The sequence below is a fragment of the Mus musculus genome, chromosome 9 (assembly GCF_000001635.26).
Source record: "Mus musculus strain C57BL/6J chromosome 9, GRCm38.p6 C57BL/6J".
Lineage (NCBI taxonomy): Eukaryota > Metazoa > Chordata > Mammalia > Rodentia > Muridae > Mus > Mus musculus.
In genome coordinates, this window is record NC_000075.6 from 105,773,937 (window position 1) to 105,792,380 (window position 18,444).

The 18,444-nt window shown below is 44.5% G+C and overlaps 1 protein-coding gene across 4 annotated transcripts in view; it reads right to left on the reverse strand.

Moving 5' to 3' along the window:
• The window catches only part of Col6a6 (collagen, type VI, alpha 6), a 138,830-nt gene that overhangs the window by 84,520 nt on the left and 35,866 nt on the right, over positions 1-18,444 (reverse strand). For 3 of the 4 annotated variants that reach the window (NM_001102607.1, XM_006511732.4, XM_006511733.3), the window contains exons 2-8: positions 14,959-15,056; positions 11,743-12,339; positions 9,694-10,314; positions 7,969-8,529; positions 6,678-7,235; positions 3,611-4,186; positions 331-900 (exon numbers count right to left, since the gene is read on the reverse strand). In NM_001102607.1, the coding sequence (NP_001096077.1) occupies positions 331-900; positions 3,611-4,186; positions 6,678-7,235; positions 7,969-8,529; positions 9,694-10,314; positions 11,743-12,339; positions 14,959-15,019 (3,544 nt within the window). In that variant the 5' untranslated portion in view covers positions 15,020-15,056. Of the gene's footprint in view, positions 1-175; positions 901-3,610; positions 4,187-6,677; positions 7,236-7,968; positions 8,530-9,693; positions 10,315-11,742; positions 12,340-14,958; positions 15,057-18,444 lie in introns of those variants that run through there. The other variant, NM_172927.3, reaches the window with a different exon arrangement.

The following is an 18,444-nucleotide window of genomic DNA, read 5'->3' on the forward strand; positions in this document are numbered from 1 at the left end:
GCTGGATTGTGAACAATGGCCTCTCTCTCTCTCCCTCTTGAGTCTTCTAAAGTCAGGCATCTCTATTCACAGAAGAGCCATGCTCCCCCTGGGAGACAGTGTGAATAGAAGCCACAGGGTCTCTATTTCTCTGTTTCTCATTCCACGGTTCACAAAACACACACCCTTCATATCTGTGAAAAAAGTTCAAATTGAAATCCAGAGGCACAAATCTAAATTCTCTCCAACGAGCCGCCCGCCCCTCCCCCGCCCCCGGGGGGAAGTAAACAGTCAGAGGAAAATGTCAGTGGAGGCAGTGGGGAAATCAAAATGAAGAACTCAATACTTAACTGCTCTCACCACCTGAGGTACAGATGTTCCGAACGATCCTTTTCTTCACCTTTTTTAGCTCGTCGAAGTTATGCACGGTCAGTTTTTTCTCCGCGGTCCCCGTGATCTGGACCAATTCCTGGTCATCCACATCCCCGATGCCCACCGAGTAGATGTCCACACCTTTGTGTCTCAGCTCCTCGGCGGCCTGAGCTACCTCGTCTTGGGACCGGCCATCTGTGAGGACCAGCAGCACCTGGGGGGTACCTGCGTTGATCCTGCTGCCCATGTCTGGCTGAAAGTAATACTTCACCTTCCTGAGAGCATCTCCGATGTGGGTGTATCCAAAGATCTGCTGGATGCCCTCAATCTGGGTGGATATCTCCCTCTCCCCGGTGAACGTCCCCAGCAGAAACTCTGACCTGTAGCTGTCGCTGAACTGTGCCACGCCTATGCGGACTCTGTTGAGGCTGACATCGAAGTCTTGAACGACCGACACCAAAAACCCCTTCATCTTCTGGAAGTCATCCGGATGGATGCTGTTTGAACCATCCATGAGGAATACAAGGTCAACCTTTTCAATTTCACAATCTACAGAGAGGAAAGGAAATGAGATAAGACCAGAGCTATGCTTTAACCCACCAGGAGTAAACATCTGCAGCTCTGCAAAAAGAGCAGTTTGAAAGTGGTTTCTTATCTTATGCTACTCTGTGGTCATATTAATTGGAGAATAAATAAATACAAATGATCCTTTCATAAAGGCAGCGGGACTTATGCACCGCTAACCCATCCTGTCCTGTTGCTCTTGGCTCTGTCCCTTTGGTCGTCTGCCATTTTCTGTTTTGACATGCCAGAGGACTGACAATTGAGCTTCTCTCAGCATCTGCAATCGTGTCCTAACCTTTCCAGACGGCCGGGACCATAGTAGCACAGCAAACAACATTAACACGTATCCACACAGAGATTCAAATAGAAGCAGATGATCTGTATTACTGACTTGGCTTCTCTGGTCCAGTTGGTCCAATAAATTTTTTTTTCTGGTTTATTGGGGAAAATTGTTAAAAAGCATGCTTTCTGATCTCCATCTGGCCTTCCTCTTTCATCAGCTTCCTCTCTCTGGTGTATGGAGGCACAAATACCAGCTTAAGAAAAAGAGTATTTTCAAACACATAGTGCAATATAGTCTGAGATAGTTCTGTTTCATTATTGTAGCAAATTCAAAACAAACAGAACAAAGGAGGCTGCTGCCAATAGATAAGTCATGCCTAGCACACACTTATCTGTATCCTTTAACATTATGCTAAGCCCTGTCACTGAAATTCCAGGGTTCCCAACACTGACCCAACTTAATTTTTAAAATTATGTGTGTGTGTGTGTGTGTGTGTGTGTGTGTGTGTGTGTATGTACGGTGTGTGTGTACATTAGTGCATAGGTGTGTGGTTATGTACACGCATTCATGAAGGCCAGAGTGGGACATCAGGGTCTCCCTGAAATTGCAGCTAGGCTGCTGCCAGTGAGCACCAGTGACCCTCCTGTCTCGGCTCTCCATGGAGCTAGGCTTACAGGCACAACTGGCTTTTTACATGGGGCTGGGCTCTGAACTCAGGTTCTCACACTTGTTCCGCCATCGTTCTCACTCTCTAAGTACCTCCTGAGCCTCAAGCTAATGCTCAGTGTAGTTTCAGGAAAGGGTAAAAGTGGCAGATTTCCTACAGTCCGGATAAGGGAGAGGACAACAGATATGGCAAATAAATCCTTCAGGGACTAATGAGCTCATCGCAATGCCCTGCTCCTGGCCCATACTTCACAGCCTTTCTTGCTTCATGGGGAAAGCTTCAGTCAAAAGGTGCAGTTGTCAACTTGCACAGAGAAGGAGAGAAGGATAGATAAAATTTTAGGCATTGGTCAACAAAGGAAGCTAAGAGTGGTCCTCGTTTCTAGTAAAAACAGAGGTTGTTAGCTTGCCAGAGAAAAAGCTAGTGGCTACTTCCTAAGGAGTAAAACTCACAACAAACAAACAAGACAAAACCAGAAAAGCTAAAACATTTTGAAAAAGAACTACACCCACATGTGGACCAACAGTGATTGCTCTATAATAAAAATACTTTATTTCTTATTATTTTTTTAGAACACAAAATTGCTTATATGATTTCCCACCAACTAGTCTTCCTTTTTGGAAAGCAAATTCTGTCTCTTTTGAGGAAGACTGTGATGGTTTGTATATGCTTGGCCCAGGGCGTGGCACTATTAGGAGGTGTTGCCTTGTTGAAGTAGGTGTGTCACTGTGGGCATGGGCTTTAAGACCCTCATCCTGGCTGCCTGGAAGTCAGTATTTTGTAGCTGCCTTTGGACAACAGGTGGAACTCTCAGCTCCTCCTGCACCATGCCTGCCTGGATGCTGCTATGCTCCTGCCTTGATGATAATGGACTGAACCTCTGGACCTGTAAGCCAACCCCAATTAAATGTCATCCTTAGAAGAGTTGCCTTGGTCATGGTGTCTGTTCACAACAGTAAAACCCTAACTAAGACAAAAGACCTTAGGGGAAAAAGTCTAAGAATTTTCTTTCACTTTTGGGGGGTGGGAAGGATGTGAGCAGGGTCATACTACATAGGAGGTCTAGCCTCATCTAAGATGGCCTCAAACTGCCTTAGCTTCCTCCAAGTGCTAGGACCGTAGGTACGCAGCACCATGCCTAGCAAGATAAAAAGTGTAAAATGGCAGCTGAATGAATGAGCAATGGTTGAGTGTGCACATGCACACACACAGTCACACCATGATGAATGTGCACACACACACAGACAGTCACAACATCCCTACCTGCCTGAAAGGAAAGATAAACACAGCAGTGCTGGCTGCCCTCTGTCACAGAGACCCAATACCTAAGTCTGCATTTTTGGTGAATTTGTTTGGTCTGGAGGAGGGAGCATCTTCAGGCAATGGTGACTGCCCTTAGGAGGAGACAGAGTGTGACTTTGGGGAGAAAGACATCTAAGTGGACCCGTGTTCTAATGAAGCATTTTCAAAAACAGTGGAGTTCCCAGTGTTAGAAGGTGGAGGAAGAAGTGTTTTCAAAAGTTTTTTCTGTTGGGGAAGAAGGCAAATGAAATATCCTTGAAAGCCTGTCCAACTCTGGGATCCTACGAATGGAAAAGCCACCTCATAATGTTGGCTCTTCCTCTCCTCCCAGGAAAACTTGTTCCCAGGTGTGACTGGCTGGTATCTCACGCATTTGCGCCCCGCCCCCCCCGCCCCCCCCCCCCCCCCGAGTAATTAGGAGAGACTTAGCTGACAGTCCTTACCAACTTTTGAAGAGTTACAGACACTGGCTGACACATCGGAAAATATTCCCTTCAGGCCTCCGAAGGTCTCTACAAAGTAGTACTTGTCGCTTGACCCTGCCATGGCCAAGAGCTCCCAGCTGTTGGCACCGGCAATCCCCACAGCCAGGACGAGAATGCCTTTGTCTCTCAGGGCCTTGGCGGTGGTGTTGAGCTTCTCTGCGTCATGAGATTCCCCGTCGGTAATCACAATGAGGACTTGGGGGACTCCCTTGTGCAGACGGCTGCCCCGGGCTTCGGTGAACATGTGATCGGAGAAGGCGAGGGCCTCAGCGGTGTAAGTATTTCCACCCATGGGATGGTCATTCTGGAGCACTGAAACTACCTCCAGCTTCGTGCCTAGTTCATCCAGGTAAAACAGCACTTCGGGGTCATCAGCATACTTCAGGGCTCCAAACCGGACCTGATTCTTGCCCACGTCAGCTTTTTTCACCAAGCCAATCATGAAGTCCTTCATGATGTTATATTCTTGATAGTCAATGCTGCCGGAGCTATCGATGACAAACACCACATCCAAAACTTCAATCCGCTTGCATTCTGAAAAGGAAGGAAAACAAATGACTGAGATTCAGTGTGGGAAGACCCCGAACTCCCATGGCCGCATGGCGTTTTCTCTCTGTAGGAACATGCTATGTATGCATCAGGGTTTTAACTCTCTGGGTCACAGAGATACCTGCTCTATTGTGCTGGCGGTACTTAGTAGTGTTCAAGGGAGATTTCAGAACAAGAGAACTGTGGAGTGAAATCTAGTACAAAGGTAGAGAAGGAGGAATGAGAAGGAATGGCCATCCTAAGACCAACAGGAGTACAACCTCCACAAAAAGGAGAAAATCCTAACTGTATAAAATTTCTGTAAAATTGGTCCCTTCCATATATGCTTCTATTTATACATGTTTATTTTTAAATTATTGGGATCTTGAGATTTTATTAGTATCCTATGGGGAAATAACAACCACTAGAATTTGATAACATTACATTTTTGGTTTTGGATTTTTTTTTTTTTCTAGACAGGGTTTCTCTTTATATCCCTGGCTGTCCTGGAACTCACTCTGTAGACCAGGCTGGCCTTGAACTCAGAAATCTGCCTGCCTCTGCCTCCCAAGTGCTGGGTTTAAAGGCATGTGCCACCACTGCCCGGCAATACTACGTTTTTATCATGGTTCTATGTTGACTGATTTCTGAACCTACATTTCTTCCATTTTGACTTTCTTGAAACATTTACTTCCATTATCAGGACACATCATAAAAAGTAGGTCAGTTCTCATTTAGTTCAAGTATGCTGTCCTAACGTGACATTCCCGTGAACTTGTTAAGCCTGAGGTCAGCACCGTGGCAAAGTAGAACAGGAAAGACCTAATTTCTAATCCATCTAATGGCACACAGCCCACCATGAGTTCTAGAGCTTAACTCATCCTTTCTGGAGAAGTCGAGTTCTGAGATGGTCCTGTGGGCTTTATGCTGGTGGTACACACTCTCTCTTGGGGTCTTAGGAAAAGTGCAATCCAGATATTTGTTAGCTCATCCGTTCTGGAGAAACGGGACCTTGAGAAAGTCCTCCCTCCCCCAGTGCCCAGCTGGCTTTCACAGTTCCTTCTTTTGCGCTTAGCCACTTGCCAGCCATGTGGTGGACTGTTGAAAACACAAGGGCCAATGTACTCAACGCTGACTGGAGGCCATGTGTACAGAGCCAAAAATCAGATTCCCAAGAAAGGCTGACTCCATGGAAGAACTAGGTCCCTCCAGCCCTCCGCTGGCTGTGAAGGTGGCTTGGATCACTCAGGGACTTGGGAGTGGGGGTAGGGGAGGGTTGTTTAGCACTGGAGCCCTTCAGAGAGCTTGTACTTATTATGGATGGTATTGCCAGGAAACAAAAAACAGATGTAGCCCTTCTACCAAATGCAGAAGATCAACCACCAAACCCTACAGAAGGGGTTGAGCTAGCACAACAAGACAATGTGTCTTCCCCACCTTAAGAGTCTGCAAATACATCTTTCTAGAGTGAATTTTCAGAATGCTTCAGGCATTAATCCCAGGGGTCACAGAACAATTTAGCGGCTTATGTTTGCCGGCCTTCCATCTGTATGGATTTCTTGGGGGAAGGGGGTGAGATGCTGGGGTTCAGCCCATGACCTTGAGAGTGCTCTAACACTGAGCTGCTCCTTCAGCCTAGAGCTTTGGTCTGCCGGCTTGCAGCACTCTGCAGTATTATAGGAAGAGTGGCAAGTACCCATTGCCCGAGTTCACGCCCTTACAGTCATGTTTTGTACAATTTAACAGACAGTTCTCACAAACATTTCATTTGAGCAAATTGATAATAAGCCATAACCTGAGTCTTTCTGCTCATGAGGCTACGAGGTTCCTCTGTCAACTGTCTCAGCAGCTCAAGAGTGTTCTAATGGCACACGGCACATAAGCTTGGGCCCCTCATTGGAAAGCAGGGCCAACCATAGTGGGGCTTGAGTTCTAACATTGCCCACAGGGTCGCGTTGAAACTAGACCCACGGTTGAAGTGATGGCCTTGCATAGCTCCCTCCTCTGCTCTGTTTTGCTTTCCTTCCTCCCCTTCCTAGAAGCACTTCCTTAATAGACTCAAGAGCTCCTGACAAAGCCCTTCCCCTTCTAGGGAACATGACATAAGACCTGGTGACATCACGGTTCTTAAAGGAGTAATTAATCACATAAGGACTATGATTCGTCAAATGGGAACACTGTGGGCCCAAACCATTCTTTTTGTGGATTTATTTTTATATGGGGCATTGAGGGTGATGGTGGAGGAGGCACTGAGCCAAGATCTTACTCTGTATCCCAGACTAGCCTGAGACTTATGTAGTCCAGGCTGGCCTTGAACTCATGGCCACTTTCCTTGTCTCAGAGCTTGCATACTGTGAGTACAACTACAAGCCACCATCCCCAGCTCTTAACTCCAAAGGTCAAAGGCACTAAAACAAACATTTCAAGTAAGAAGCTTACAACACCCAAATACAACTCTATTTAATGCAACAGTAAGGATGGGGTTGCCCACGCTCACCTTCACGGGGACTGCAGATCCCCAGAACGAGGTCATCTTCGATATGCTGCAGAATGTCAAAATTCTCAACATAGAAAACCATCTCTGGCTTTCCACTGATCTCCTCAAGCTGGGTGACATTGGAGCCGAATACTCCCACAGAATAGATAATCACACCTTCTTTTCGAAGGGCGATCGCTGGGTCCCTTACTATGTCCTGAGCCTCACCATCCGTGATAAGAATGAGGAACTTCCTGACATTGGGCCTGGCCCCCTTATCGGGACTGAAGTACTGAGACACAAAGGTCAGGGCACTGCCCGTCAAGGTTGTTTCTCCAATGTGAGTCATTCGGTCAATGGCGTTGGCGATGTCACTTTGAGACATGAACGTGTTGAGCTGAAACTCCTCCTTGTTTTCGTGGCTGAACTGGACCACGCCAATTTGCACCCGGTCAGCCCCGATCTGGGATTTGCTCACCAGGTTCTTCATAAACATCTTCATCTTGCTGAAGTTTTCAGGTCCGATGCTGCCAGAGCTGTCCACCAGAAACATGATGTCCGCTTTCATGTCTCTGCAGGCTGTGTGGGAGAAATTAGGATGCTTATGTACATCACTGCATATAAAAAAAATTAAGAATTCACAGGAAAACCCATGTCACAAATAATTCTGTGTTCAAGCCCAGGGTGTGCATCATAAAGATAGTTAGGCAAAGAAAGAATCGCCAGCAATAAAAGCCAAGACTATTCTGTTCCTTGCTAATTGGCTTAAGCAGCTCAATTTCGGAGCTATCTGAGGCCAGGTCATTTTTACTGTAGCAGTACTCTGAATTGTCTATCTGTAAGATGGTTAGCAAATATCCTGGCTTCTAAGAGAGATCCCCACTTAAGACGCCAGAAATGTATCTACAAGTTACCAAATACTCTCAGGCAGTAAAAGCCATGGCTGCAAAATTACTGATACAGCGCTCCAGAGAAATTTAGACAAGTTCATTTATAAAATGAAACGTTCATCAGATAGCCATGCCCCTCTCAGAACACTTTTGATTGTAGTATACATCTGACACCTAATAATACACTTAGCAGTAGTCTGTGGGGAGAGGCCAATTAGTACTCATTTGAGTGAAATCCTCCAAATAGCTCTGTCATTCTTCAGATATTAATTTATACTATAATGGGGTTTTGCTTTGTTCTGGAGAGAAAATACCACACAGGTCAACAATCTCAACCTAGAAATGTGGGTCATCCATCTAGACTAACAGCAAGTGTCCCTCTGTAAGCTGCTGTCCGAAGGTCAAGCCATGTCACCTCCTACCTTCTTCAGCACAGATCTCCTGAACCACTTGGTTCCTTATGTTCCTCAAGGCATCGAACTCATGGACGTAGTAAACTCGCTTTTCCTCTCCCGCTATCTCCCGAAGCTGCGTTTGGTTGGCTTCCTTGACACCGATCGCATGCACTCTGATGTTTTCCTCTCTCAGCTTATGGGCAGGCCCCAGGACGCTGTCCCGAGACATGCCATTGGTCAGAACCACCAGGTGACACGGCACTTTGCTTCCTCGTTCCTTCTTTGCTCTTTGCAACAGCTTCAGTGTGAAGTTCAAAGCCGCCCCTGTGTTGGTATTCCCACCCATCTGCCTGATATTCTCGATGGCCTTTCCCAAGTCAGGCTTGTTACTATACTTAGAGATCTCAAATTCCAAGTCCCAGGTGTCGGCGTACTGCACGGCCCCTACTCGCACCTTGTGGGGAGCAATGTTGAACATGCCTACCACCTCTGACAGGAAGGTCTTCATTTCATGGAAGTCTGTGGGCTGGGTGCTCCCTGAACCATCAATGAGTAGATAGATATCGGCTTCCTCTGTGTCCACACAGGCTGAAATGGAACCAAAAAGTTGAATGTGGCATCTGGGGCAAATGTGAGAGAGACATGAGTACAGATGGGAAGGATGCCTATCATAAGCATCTACAGAAGGAAGATGGAAGTAACTTCCCAGCATCAAAGACTTGCTTTCCTAGCTAGGCTTGCTTTTCCTAGCTTGCTTTCCTGGTGGGGGCTCAGCATCAGTTGGATGGAATGAGTTGTTTCTGATAGCTGGAGACTATAACCTTAATTCTTTGCCATAAATAAGGATAAATGTATGTATAAGAATATTAGAAATTTCTCTTTGCAGCTTGTTTTTCTCCTTGAGTAAATGATATTTGGAGGGAAAGAAAGATAACGTGGAATAGAGGGCATGTAGCAGGATACTGTAAGCATGTGAGTTCTCTTGCCTAGAAAATTATTCATGTCTTGCTTACCCCTAGTCCTGGGCTCCAGTGGGAATGTGGTTAGTGACCTTGAGTGTAGGACACTGTGACACAGTAAATAAGCTATACATAGTTGTTGCATAATGTATACAAATATGTTTGCATATACATAGATATGAAAATATTTGTATAGCACCTATGGGTACATATGTACAAAGTAAACACAGTGTACATGCAAATATATAATCTGTTCTCTCTCAAAATGTGCAGGCAATATATTGTTAATCTGTCTTCGATACGAATCATGTTGCTAATTTATTCTCTAATTTGGACTTGGGGTTAAAGGAAGAGAAAGGTGAGTAAGAATGAAGCACAGGGAGGACCAGGGGAGCTGGAAAGGCAAAGAATGAAAGCCAGTGAAAGAGGCAGACTAGGAAATGATTCCAGGCTGTGTTGAGGTAACTGGTCCAATTAAAGCCACACCAAGGAGGAAACCCTTCCCCCAGGCTCACGCTACAGTAGATTTAGTGTCCTCTGAGCTGGACTTCCTAGTATCCAGCTAAACGTAAACTTAAGAATTATCATTCTGGGGGGGGGGGAGGGTATGGGGGACTTTTGGGATAGCACTGGAAATGTAAATGAGGAAAATACTTAATAAAATATATTAAAAAAAAAGAATTATCATTCTGCCTACCCCCTTCAGTGCCCCCAAGTCCCTTCTGTATATATAACACTCAAAAGACAAGAATAAAGAAGGCTGTAGAATGACCTTCTCCCAGTGAGGCTTTACCAGATTTGAGGGTCTCAGTCCGTTCTGAGAAGACAGAGACCGTGTGTGTGATTTGGTTCCGCAGTTTCTTCAGGAACGTCTGGTTGTGGGTGGCCAGCTCAGAGAAGTTGCCCAGTTTGGAGGTGAACTGCTCCGCAGGGTGGGATGCGATCTTCTCCAGCTCGTCTGGGTTAGCCCCCTCTATGCCCATGGTAAAGATGGTCACTCCCTCCCGCCGGAGGTTGACAGCTGCCTTGGTCACGTTGTCTTCTGATGCTCTGTGGGTCACCAGCACAGCGATCTGAGGGACCCCTTGGTTCTTCCGACTGCCCCTCTGTGCACTGAAGATTTCCTTCCTAGTCTTTCTGAGGGCAGCTCCAGTGTAGGCCTGCCCTACTTGAGGGGACAGATCCTGTATGCGCTGCAAGACTTCTGTCTTGTTGTTACCCGTGCTCAGAGAGCTGATCACCCTTGTCTCATTGCTATAGGTCACCAGGCCAACCCTCATGCAATTTTCCTTTATGTCCAGGGCAGAGATGCTTTCGCCCAGGAATGCTTTAAGATGATCTAGGTCCTCCTGGCTGCCGTTGATGGCCATATCCAACAGGAACACCACATCAGCCACAGAAGGGCCTTGGCAGGCTGTGTGGGGAAAAAGAAATGAGTCAGCACAGTTATCTCAGGAAGGTCAGCACCTCTACTGAGCATCATAAGAGATATAGAATATACAATGGAGCTCAGCTATGTAAAGGAGGTATGATGTGGATATATATATATATATATATATACATATATATACATATATATATATATATAATTTTATAAAATAAACTACCTCATAGAGTTGGCATAGATATTAAATAAATGATATACTTAATATGGAGCCAGGTTCATTCAACAAACACTAATTAAATGTGAAAATCATTTAGGTACCACCTTTATTATATTCAGCTGCTCAAACCTAAATATTGCAAAGGAACGCTAAAGGGCGCATCTTCAATTATTTGGGAAAGACACTAATAGAAAAGATCCGTATCTCCAAAAGTTGCCACAGGAAAGCATTCTGTGTTGTCAGTTGGGCCATCTCAAGCTGATTTACCCAAGGGAGCAGACTGTGGAGAACACAGAGGCAAATGCAGCATCCAACAGCAGAATAAGCAATGTGGGGTCCAGGCTACCTGACTAGAAACCAGGGGACTTCCCCCAGCTCTGGCCACACCTGGCTGCTTGGCACTGCGGCAGAGCATACCACATAAATTCTTTGCTTCTGAATAGGGTTTGAATAACCAGAGGTTGGCTTTGGCCTTGACATTCTGTGGTTACACTGTGTGGTTTCTGAAGCAAAGACTTCTCCAGAACCAAATTTGTTTTCACTAAACCAGCAATAAACCCACAGCAGGAACAACCTAGGGCGGTGGCTGAGAGGGACCTGGGTGGCAAGGATTTCTTATTTTTCAGAATTTTTAAATCCAGGGTTAAATAGGCCATGAAAAAAACCCAAGGCTAATGGGATTCATTTTTCTTTCTTTCTTTCTCTTTTTTTAATGGCCACAATCTCTGTATCTTCTTGAGCATGAAGAGATATTTAATACCTGAAAAAGCCACCCATTGGAAGAAAGGAGTATTCATAGGACTTTAATTCTCTTCCCATCTTGATTTTTCAAAATCATTTTGACATTGGTCCTATGCACAGAGCCTAGCTCACTGTCCTGGTAAATCTTGTTATCATGTTGACACACTTAGAAGAGTTGCTTCCATCAAATTGGCCTGAGGGCATGTGTCTGGGGCCTTTCCTTGATTGCTAATTGATGGAGGAGGACTTGGCCCACTGTGGGCAACACCATCCCTAGGCAAGTGCGAGTATATAAGAAAGGTAGATGAGTAAGCTAGAGGGAGCCAGCTAGCAAGCAGTGTCCTTCCAGGTGCTACTTCAGTCCTTGACTGAATCTCTGTCCTAACATCCCTCCACAACGGACTGTAAACCAATAAGCTAAAATAAACCCTTTTCTCCCTACTCTGTGTTTGGCCAGTGTCTTATCACAACAATACAAAGAAAATTAGACCACCCACCTTCTACAATAATGTCATCTGCCATTCCTTCCCTGTACTGAGTCACATCCTTGATGATCTCTGTCATGTTTGGGGCAAACACGCTGAGGTCTCTGGCAGTCCTGAGATTGAAATGGAACTGAGAGGTGGCCATCGCCTTCAGGTTTTCCTCAGAAGCCTTCTGCACCCCCACAGAGATGATTTTCACCCCATCTTCCCGCAGGGCCTTCGCAGCCTCTTCCACATCATCCTCAGACTCTGCTGAAGCCAGCACCACCAGGATTGGGGGGAACTGTTTCTTGTCTCTTCCATTTGTGGGAGCAGAGAAATAGGTCCTGTGAGCCTCCTGCAGGGCGTTCCCTATCTTCAGGGAGCCACCGATGAACCCGAAGTTCTTCTTCAGGTGGTTCAGCATGGGGTTCCTGTTCTTGAAGGTGCCCAGCTGGAACTCATTGTGGAGAGCATCGCTGTACTGGGCCAGGGCCACGCGGTACTTGTTGGCCTCTATGGGGAGGCTGCTGATCATCTTGTGGATGAAAGTTTTCACAAGAGGAAAGGACTTAAGCCCTAGGTGATCGGAGCTGTCCACCAGAAACACCACGTCTGCGTACTCGGGGCCTATAGAATCAATCATAACACAGCGAAAGTTTTATACATTTTCTGCCATGTTTAATGCCAACCACACACACAGAGAGACACACACAGACACACACAGAGAAAGTTAGTGTTTTCTTTGAGAAAAAAATTTATTACCTTCCTGACAAATTAAACAGGATAGTGTAACACCATATATAATCGCTCAGGAAAAGGAGAGTTTGTTTCTTGATGTGTGTGCTTTAGACAGCTTCTCATTTGAAAGCTTTGCAACCATGAGCACATTTTGCAAGCAATTAGCTAACTGGGAATAGGTAAACTTATCAAAACAAAACAGCAAAAAATAAAAAAGCAGTTTATTCTTTACTGGGCAATTTCCTCCTGTATTCCCTATGGAATTTTAGAGGTGGGCACATGCACACATGTGCACACACACACACATGCATATACCCACACATACATACATACATCAAAACATTGAACATGTTCATTTGAATCAGACACCATCACATTGATTAGAACTCTGAAACCTGAGTGTCTTTCACTGTGATTCTCACTTAAGTGATGCCTCAGGTTATCTGATGAATTTGCAAACATTATTTTTGTATTACAAAGTGTTGAGTTAATGAAGCTTGAGACATCATGAATGCACAGGATTGGCTTAGTCTGCAGGAAAGTTATTTCTAATACATTCAGAATGTTATATGAATGAGTATCATGTTTGATAAATTTATCTTCTCATACACAAGATATGATGGTAGCAAACAACTTGAAGTGAGAAATAGGATTACAATCTTAGTTTCTATTAAAGCATATTTTATGTTGGAACACAAAAACCTTTCTGAACTTTAAACAATTAATTTGCAAGCTGAGGGCATGTCTCTGGAGCCTTTCCTTGATTGCTTATTGATGGAGGAGGACTTGGAATTGGCCTTTCATATATATATATATGTGTGTGTGTGTGTGTATGAATGAATAAAAGAATGACATAGTCTCATGTTTGCCAGGCTGGCTTTGAACTCTTGATCTCCTGCCATCACTTCCCAAGTGCTAGAATTACGGGCATGTTCCTATCACCATGCTAGGCTCTGCAATTCTATTTTTTTACCTTATAGAAAATCATAGTCTAAACTAGTTTCTCTTACTGACAGCTTTTTGTCTGGTCTGTGAGCTTTCAGCACTTTATCATCAAGGAAGACAGGTAAGTGGCACGTGCTTGTGTGTGTGTTATCTGAGAAAATGCAGTGCAGTTGGATTATATGATAGGAAGCCTGCCTGTCATCAGCTTTTTCTATGAGCTTTATTAAGTTATCCAACATACATTAGCCCCAGTCTCCCCTGCTTTAAAAACATGTAGGTTCAATTAGCAAATACCCAGGCTATCTCCTCACTTCCTCTTATTACAAATGATTACTAGATAAATCCCTATCAAGTCCTATTAGCTCCTGGGTTTGTTGTTGTTGTTGTTGTTTTATTTGGTTGGTTTGTTTTTGTTTTTTCTTTTTTCTTTTTCTGCTGTTGCTAAGAAAGCAGGCCTGGCTTCCATCATTCGGTCTCTAGGAGCATCTGACCAGAGCTCGAAGGATAAATTGGTTCTTTCTCATCTTTCGAGTGACCTCATCCGCAGCAGTCTGAGACTCTTGACTTGATTACAGAAGCATTCAGGGGAAGAATGAGCGGAGGGCCAGTAGGACCTTCTTCCAAGGGAAGGCTGGCTGGTCCAGCGAACCCTGCTCAGGGAGGGTTGTTATATGGCCATAGTGACCTTTCTCCTCCTGCGTACACGCCTACATCTTGTGTAGGAAAGACACGTGGTTGATTATCAGTGAGATAGTCCAGGTCCTTTATCAAGTCTAAGCCATGAAATGTGTGTGTGTGTGTGTGTGTGTGTGTGTATGTGTGTGTATGTGTGTGTGTGTGTATGCGCGTGTGTGTGTGTGTGTGTGTGTGTGTGTGTGTGTGTGTGTGCAGGAGTGGAGATTGACTCTTCTTAAAAAGCTTAAGGCTCAGAGAGACAGCAGATGATATTTTGGGGGCAAAGTCTAGTTTATCTCCACAAAACTTGTTTCAAGATTAGAATCCTAGAGGAAGCTATAAAGTCAGTGTAGGTAGTCCTGGACCTGAGCCGGCCAGCACCTATACCAACTCCTTAAGCAGGGCTAGAGGAGGCAGTGGAGGGTGTTTTGAACTTCATTTTACTGGACATGAGTTACTGACCACAATTACTGTCAGTGACAGCTAGGAGCTCTCTCCGGGGTAAACACAGGCATGCTTTTATAAGCATACGTCAAACAAGCTGCAGCAGCAGGCAGCAAATCCACACATTTAGCTAAAGCAACATTTTTAGTCAAGTCAATTAAAAACAGAGACGTTCTGAATTTTCCAGTGCTTAACCTAACAGAATTCCCAAGGAATCCCAGAATGGGTTGAATTGAGGACAAAAGGATTGTGTTCTTATATTTTATCAGTAGCCCAGGATTTCCAAGGAATGCAGGGTAACCAAAAAAAGATAAAACTTTGTCCCCACATCCTCACTGGCACTGAAAGTGAAGCAACCGCCCTAATGTCAGCAGCTTACACTCGTTCGCTAGCTAGTGAGTATAAGAAGGATTATGAAAAGGAAGAGCTTCCGTTTCTTCTTACCAGAATCTTGGTTCACACACACGTGGAAACAAATCATTGTCAGGCACAAAACCAGCAGCATTTTCAGGTTGTAGGCTGAGGAATCCCCAACCTGAAAGCTGAAGGGCAAACATGGAAAATCATGTGAGTGTTATTTGTGCATCAGAACTCACGAAGGTGACAGCAGACAAAACTATACAGTAAACTCTGTGTGGTGAAGGGCAATGCATAGCAAAGGCTCACAGGCCTTCTAAACTGTGAGGCGCCTTGGAGGAAAGGGAGGCTCCCTCACAGGCATGCTTTCCTGGTTCTCAGATGCTGAGAAAACACGAGATGTTGGGCAGTTAGTGGAAGTGGCCAGATGCGTTGTGTTCCCATTAGTCTTTCCCCATGTCCAGCAGCACCCTATCTACTCGCCACCATGACACGTGGAATTCATTGCGATGAGTTCTAAGACTGCTGGTTAGATAGGCAATGACTGCCATGTCTTTATTCATATTTTAAATTTTGGAACAGGGTCTTACTATGTAGCTCAGGCTGACCTTGAACTCAGAGATCTCCCTGTCTCTGCCTCAGAATGCTGAGATTACATGCCCAGGTATAATCTCTCTCCTATATTCTTTTTTTTTTTAATTCTCAACTTTAAACTTTATTATATATTTAAAAGTATGCATATTTAAAATATCACACACCTAAGTTAACCAGACCCAAAGACTATACAACTCAGTGACCTTCTTTTACACAGTTAGAGTAGACATTTGGAACAACAATTTTACAGCTTCTCACTGGATTTTATACTTTCACTATTGAATGCATTTTATATGCTTGTGTACCATCAAACCCAAAAGTCCATGACAGAATTATAACTAGAAAAACAATTAGCCTCATATCTTTTCATAACTGGTGTTTCTAATGCCCATTCAGTCCTTCTTTGTCCCCTAACAGTTGCCTTCCTTGTTCTCTTCATGGTATGTGGCACCCACATGTACATGTGTCTGCACATATACACATACTATTGGTTAGATTCTGCATACAAGGAGAGCATGAGGTTTCTAAGACTGTGACTTCGCTTAATAATACGCATTCCAAGTTCATTCATTTTCCTGTGAACTTTGCGATTTCATTTTTCTACAGGTCTGAATAGTATTTCTATTGTAAATATATTTTATGTACTTAGTTTTTATTATTCATTCATCTGTTAATGGACAATTAGGTGGATTCTAATGATTTTCACTTTATTCTTAAACCAAAGAGGAGGAAGAGGAGGAGAAGAAAATTGAGCTGTGTGTGGAAGATGGACTCTCACGCTTTAGAATGGGGAACTCAATTTGTGTCCATCTGCCTGGATCCACACAAAGCAAGGGTCTCACAGTTCCAGCTCAGCCTAAAGCATTTCCGTCTACCATGGAATGCCTATCATGGAGTCAGAGAGAATATGAGATGTATTACAAATAAATATAAGCACACGGAGCTTTTTCCATCATTTCTCCACTAAGTAAAGAGCAAGCTGGTCCGTTTTTGAGACACTATTATTACCTCCATGTCCAGCCTAATTGCTACCCAAATATATATTCATCTATGGCCCCTCCACTCCACTTTAAGGTTGCTCTCAAACTTAGCATTTGCATAGTCAGAAAACGGACTTTTGACTGAGGAATTCTATCCCTATTTCCCTGCCTGTTCCATTGTCCCTTTGATATTCTCCAATTTGAGACTTTGTTCCAGTCCTTCATAAGAGTCTAGACAATTCACATTTTGGAAGCTATGTCAGTCGTCAGTCATAGACAAGTGGAAATGAATGGGCTGGAACTGGTCTCCTAAGAGGCCATTTTAGCAAACCTTTTTTTCAGTCAAAGGAGCTAAACCTTAAAATAGAAAGCCCAAAGCAAATATCATCTGCATATGCATTTTCCTACTAGTTTGTATAAGCAAAGTCTGTGTGTATGTGTGTGTGTGTGTGTGAGAGAGAGAGAGAGAGAGAGAGAGAGAGAGAGAGAGAGAGAGGAGAGGAGAGGAGAGGAGAGGAGAGGAGAGGAGAGGAGAGGAGAGGAGAGGAGAGGAGAGGAGAGGAGAGGAGAGGAGAGGAGAGGAGAGGAGAGGAGAGGAGAGGAGAGGAGAGGAGAGGAGAGGAGAGGAGAGGAGAGGAGAGGAGAGGAGAGGAGAGGAGAGGAGAGGAAGAGGAAGAGGAGGAGGAGGAGGAAGAGGAGGAAGAGGAGGAGAGGGAGAGGAAGAAGGAGAAGGAGAAGGAGGAGGAGGAGGAGGAGGAGGAGGAGGAGGAGGAGGAGGAGAAGGAGAAGGAGAAGGAGAAGGAGAAGGAGAAGGAGAAGGAGAAGGAGAAGGAGAAGGAGGAGAAGGAGAAGAAGAAGAAGAAGAAGAAGAAGAAGAAGAAGAAGAAGAAGAAGAAGAAGAAGAAGAAGAAGAAGAAGAAGAAGAAGAAGAAGAAGAAGAAGAAGAAGAAGAAGAAGAAACAACAACAAGCAATAGAAATGATCTTTAAGTCCAAGCTTGTGTTAGCAGGGCTGGGCTGGGCAGTAGCTCAGGGGTGAAGGGTTTGCCTCTACCTTCAGTCCCAAGTAAAAAAGCACAGAAGGCGAAAATAATGGGCTTACTTTTATTGTACCAAAATATACACAAGTGCCCATGATTTAAATGTTGGTCTACTACCATATATGAGCAGATTCTCTCCTGGGTGTTTTGAAAATATCTGATTGCTTAAAGACATACACCGAGTGAGAGACTTGAAGTCATTAGGATAAAATTTAAACTCACAGCACATTTCCCCTTAATACCATACGTATCCCTCTAATGCTGATTGCCTCTGATAATACAAACAAAAGTGGGGGTCTCTGTAATCTGTGCTCTGCTGGGTCACATCCACTCAGAATTCTAGGTCTTTGTAAATTCCTGCTGTGAAGGTAAGAGGGTCTCCTTTACGGCTGCAAAGCCGGCTCAGTCAACCAAGCATTGGCTCCAAGACTGGCCAGAGCATTCAGAACTTGACCACGTAACCTTCTTGAGGTTGTTGGGAATCAGGGTCTGTAGAGTGACTTCTACCCCACACGAGCCAACTCATAATCCAGGCCATATCTACAAAGGAGCTATTTTAGAGCCCAGGGGAATGTAGAAACAACTTTGGCAACATTGAGATAAATGTCATGTGTTTTATTTTTAAACGGGGCAGGCAGGACATATCAGCGCTAGGCACTGGCTTTCTTTTTCTTCAGAAGTGAGGGAGTACATTATCAGCTGCTTTACTGGAAGAAACATTGGGTCTTTGCCAAGGTGTTAAAGATAAAGATCTGTCTATTCATTAACCCTTAATAGTGCTACTACTCCCTCCAGACTCAAAAGGAAGAGAGGGAGGTGTTCTATGTGAGACTAGGTCTATGTTAAGATGCTGCAGGCTGAGTCTCCATCCACATGATGAGGGTGAATAAATGGATACAGACTTGGTGACCATAAAGAGAACACCACATGCAAGTGAGGTTAACAGTTAACGTCACGATT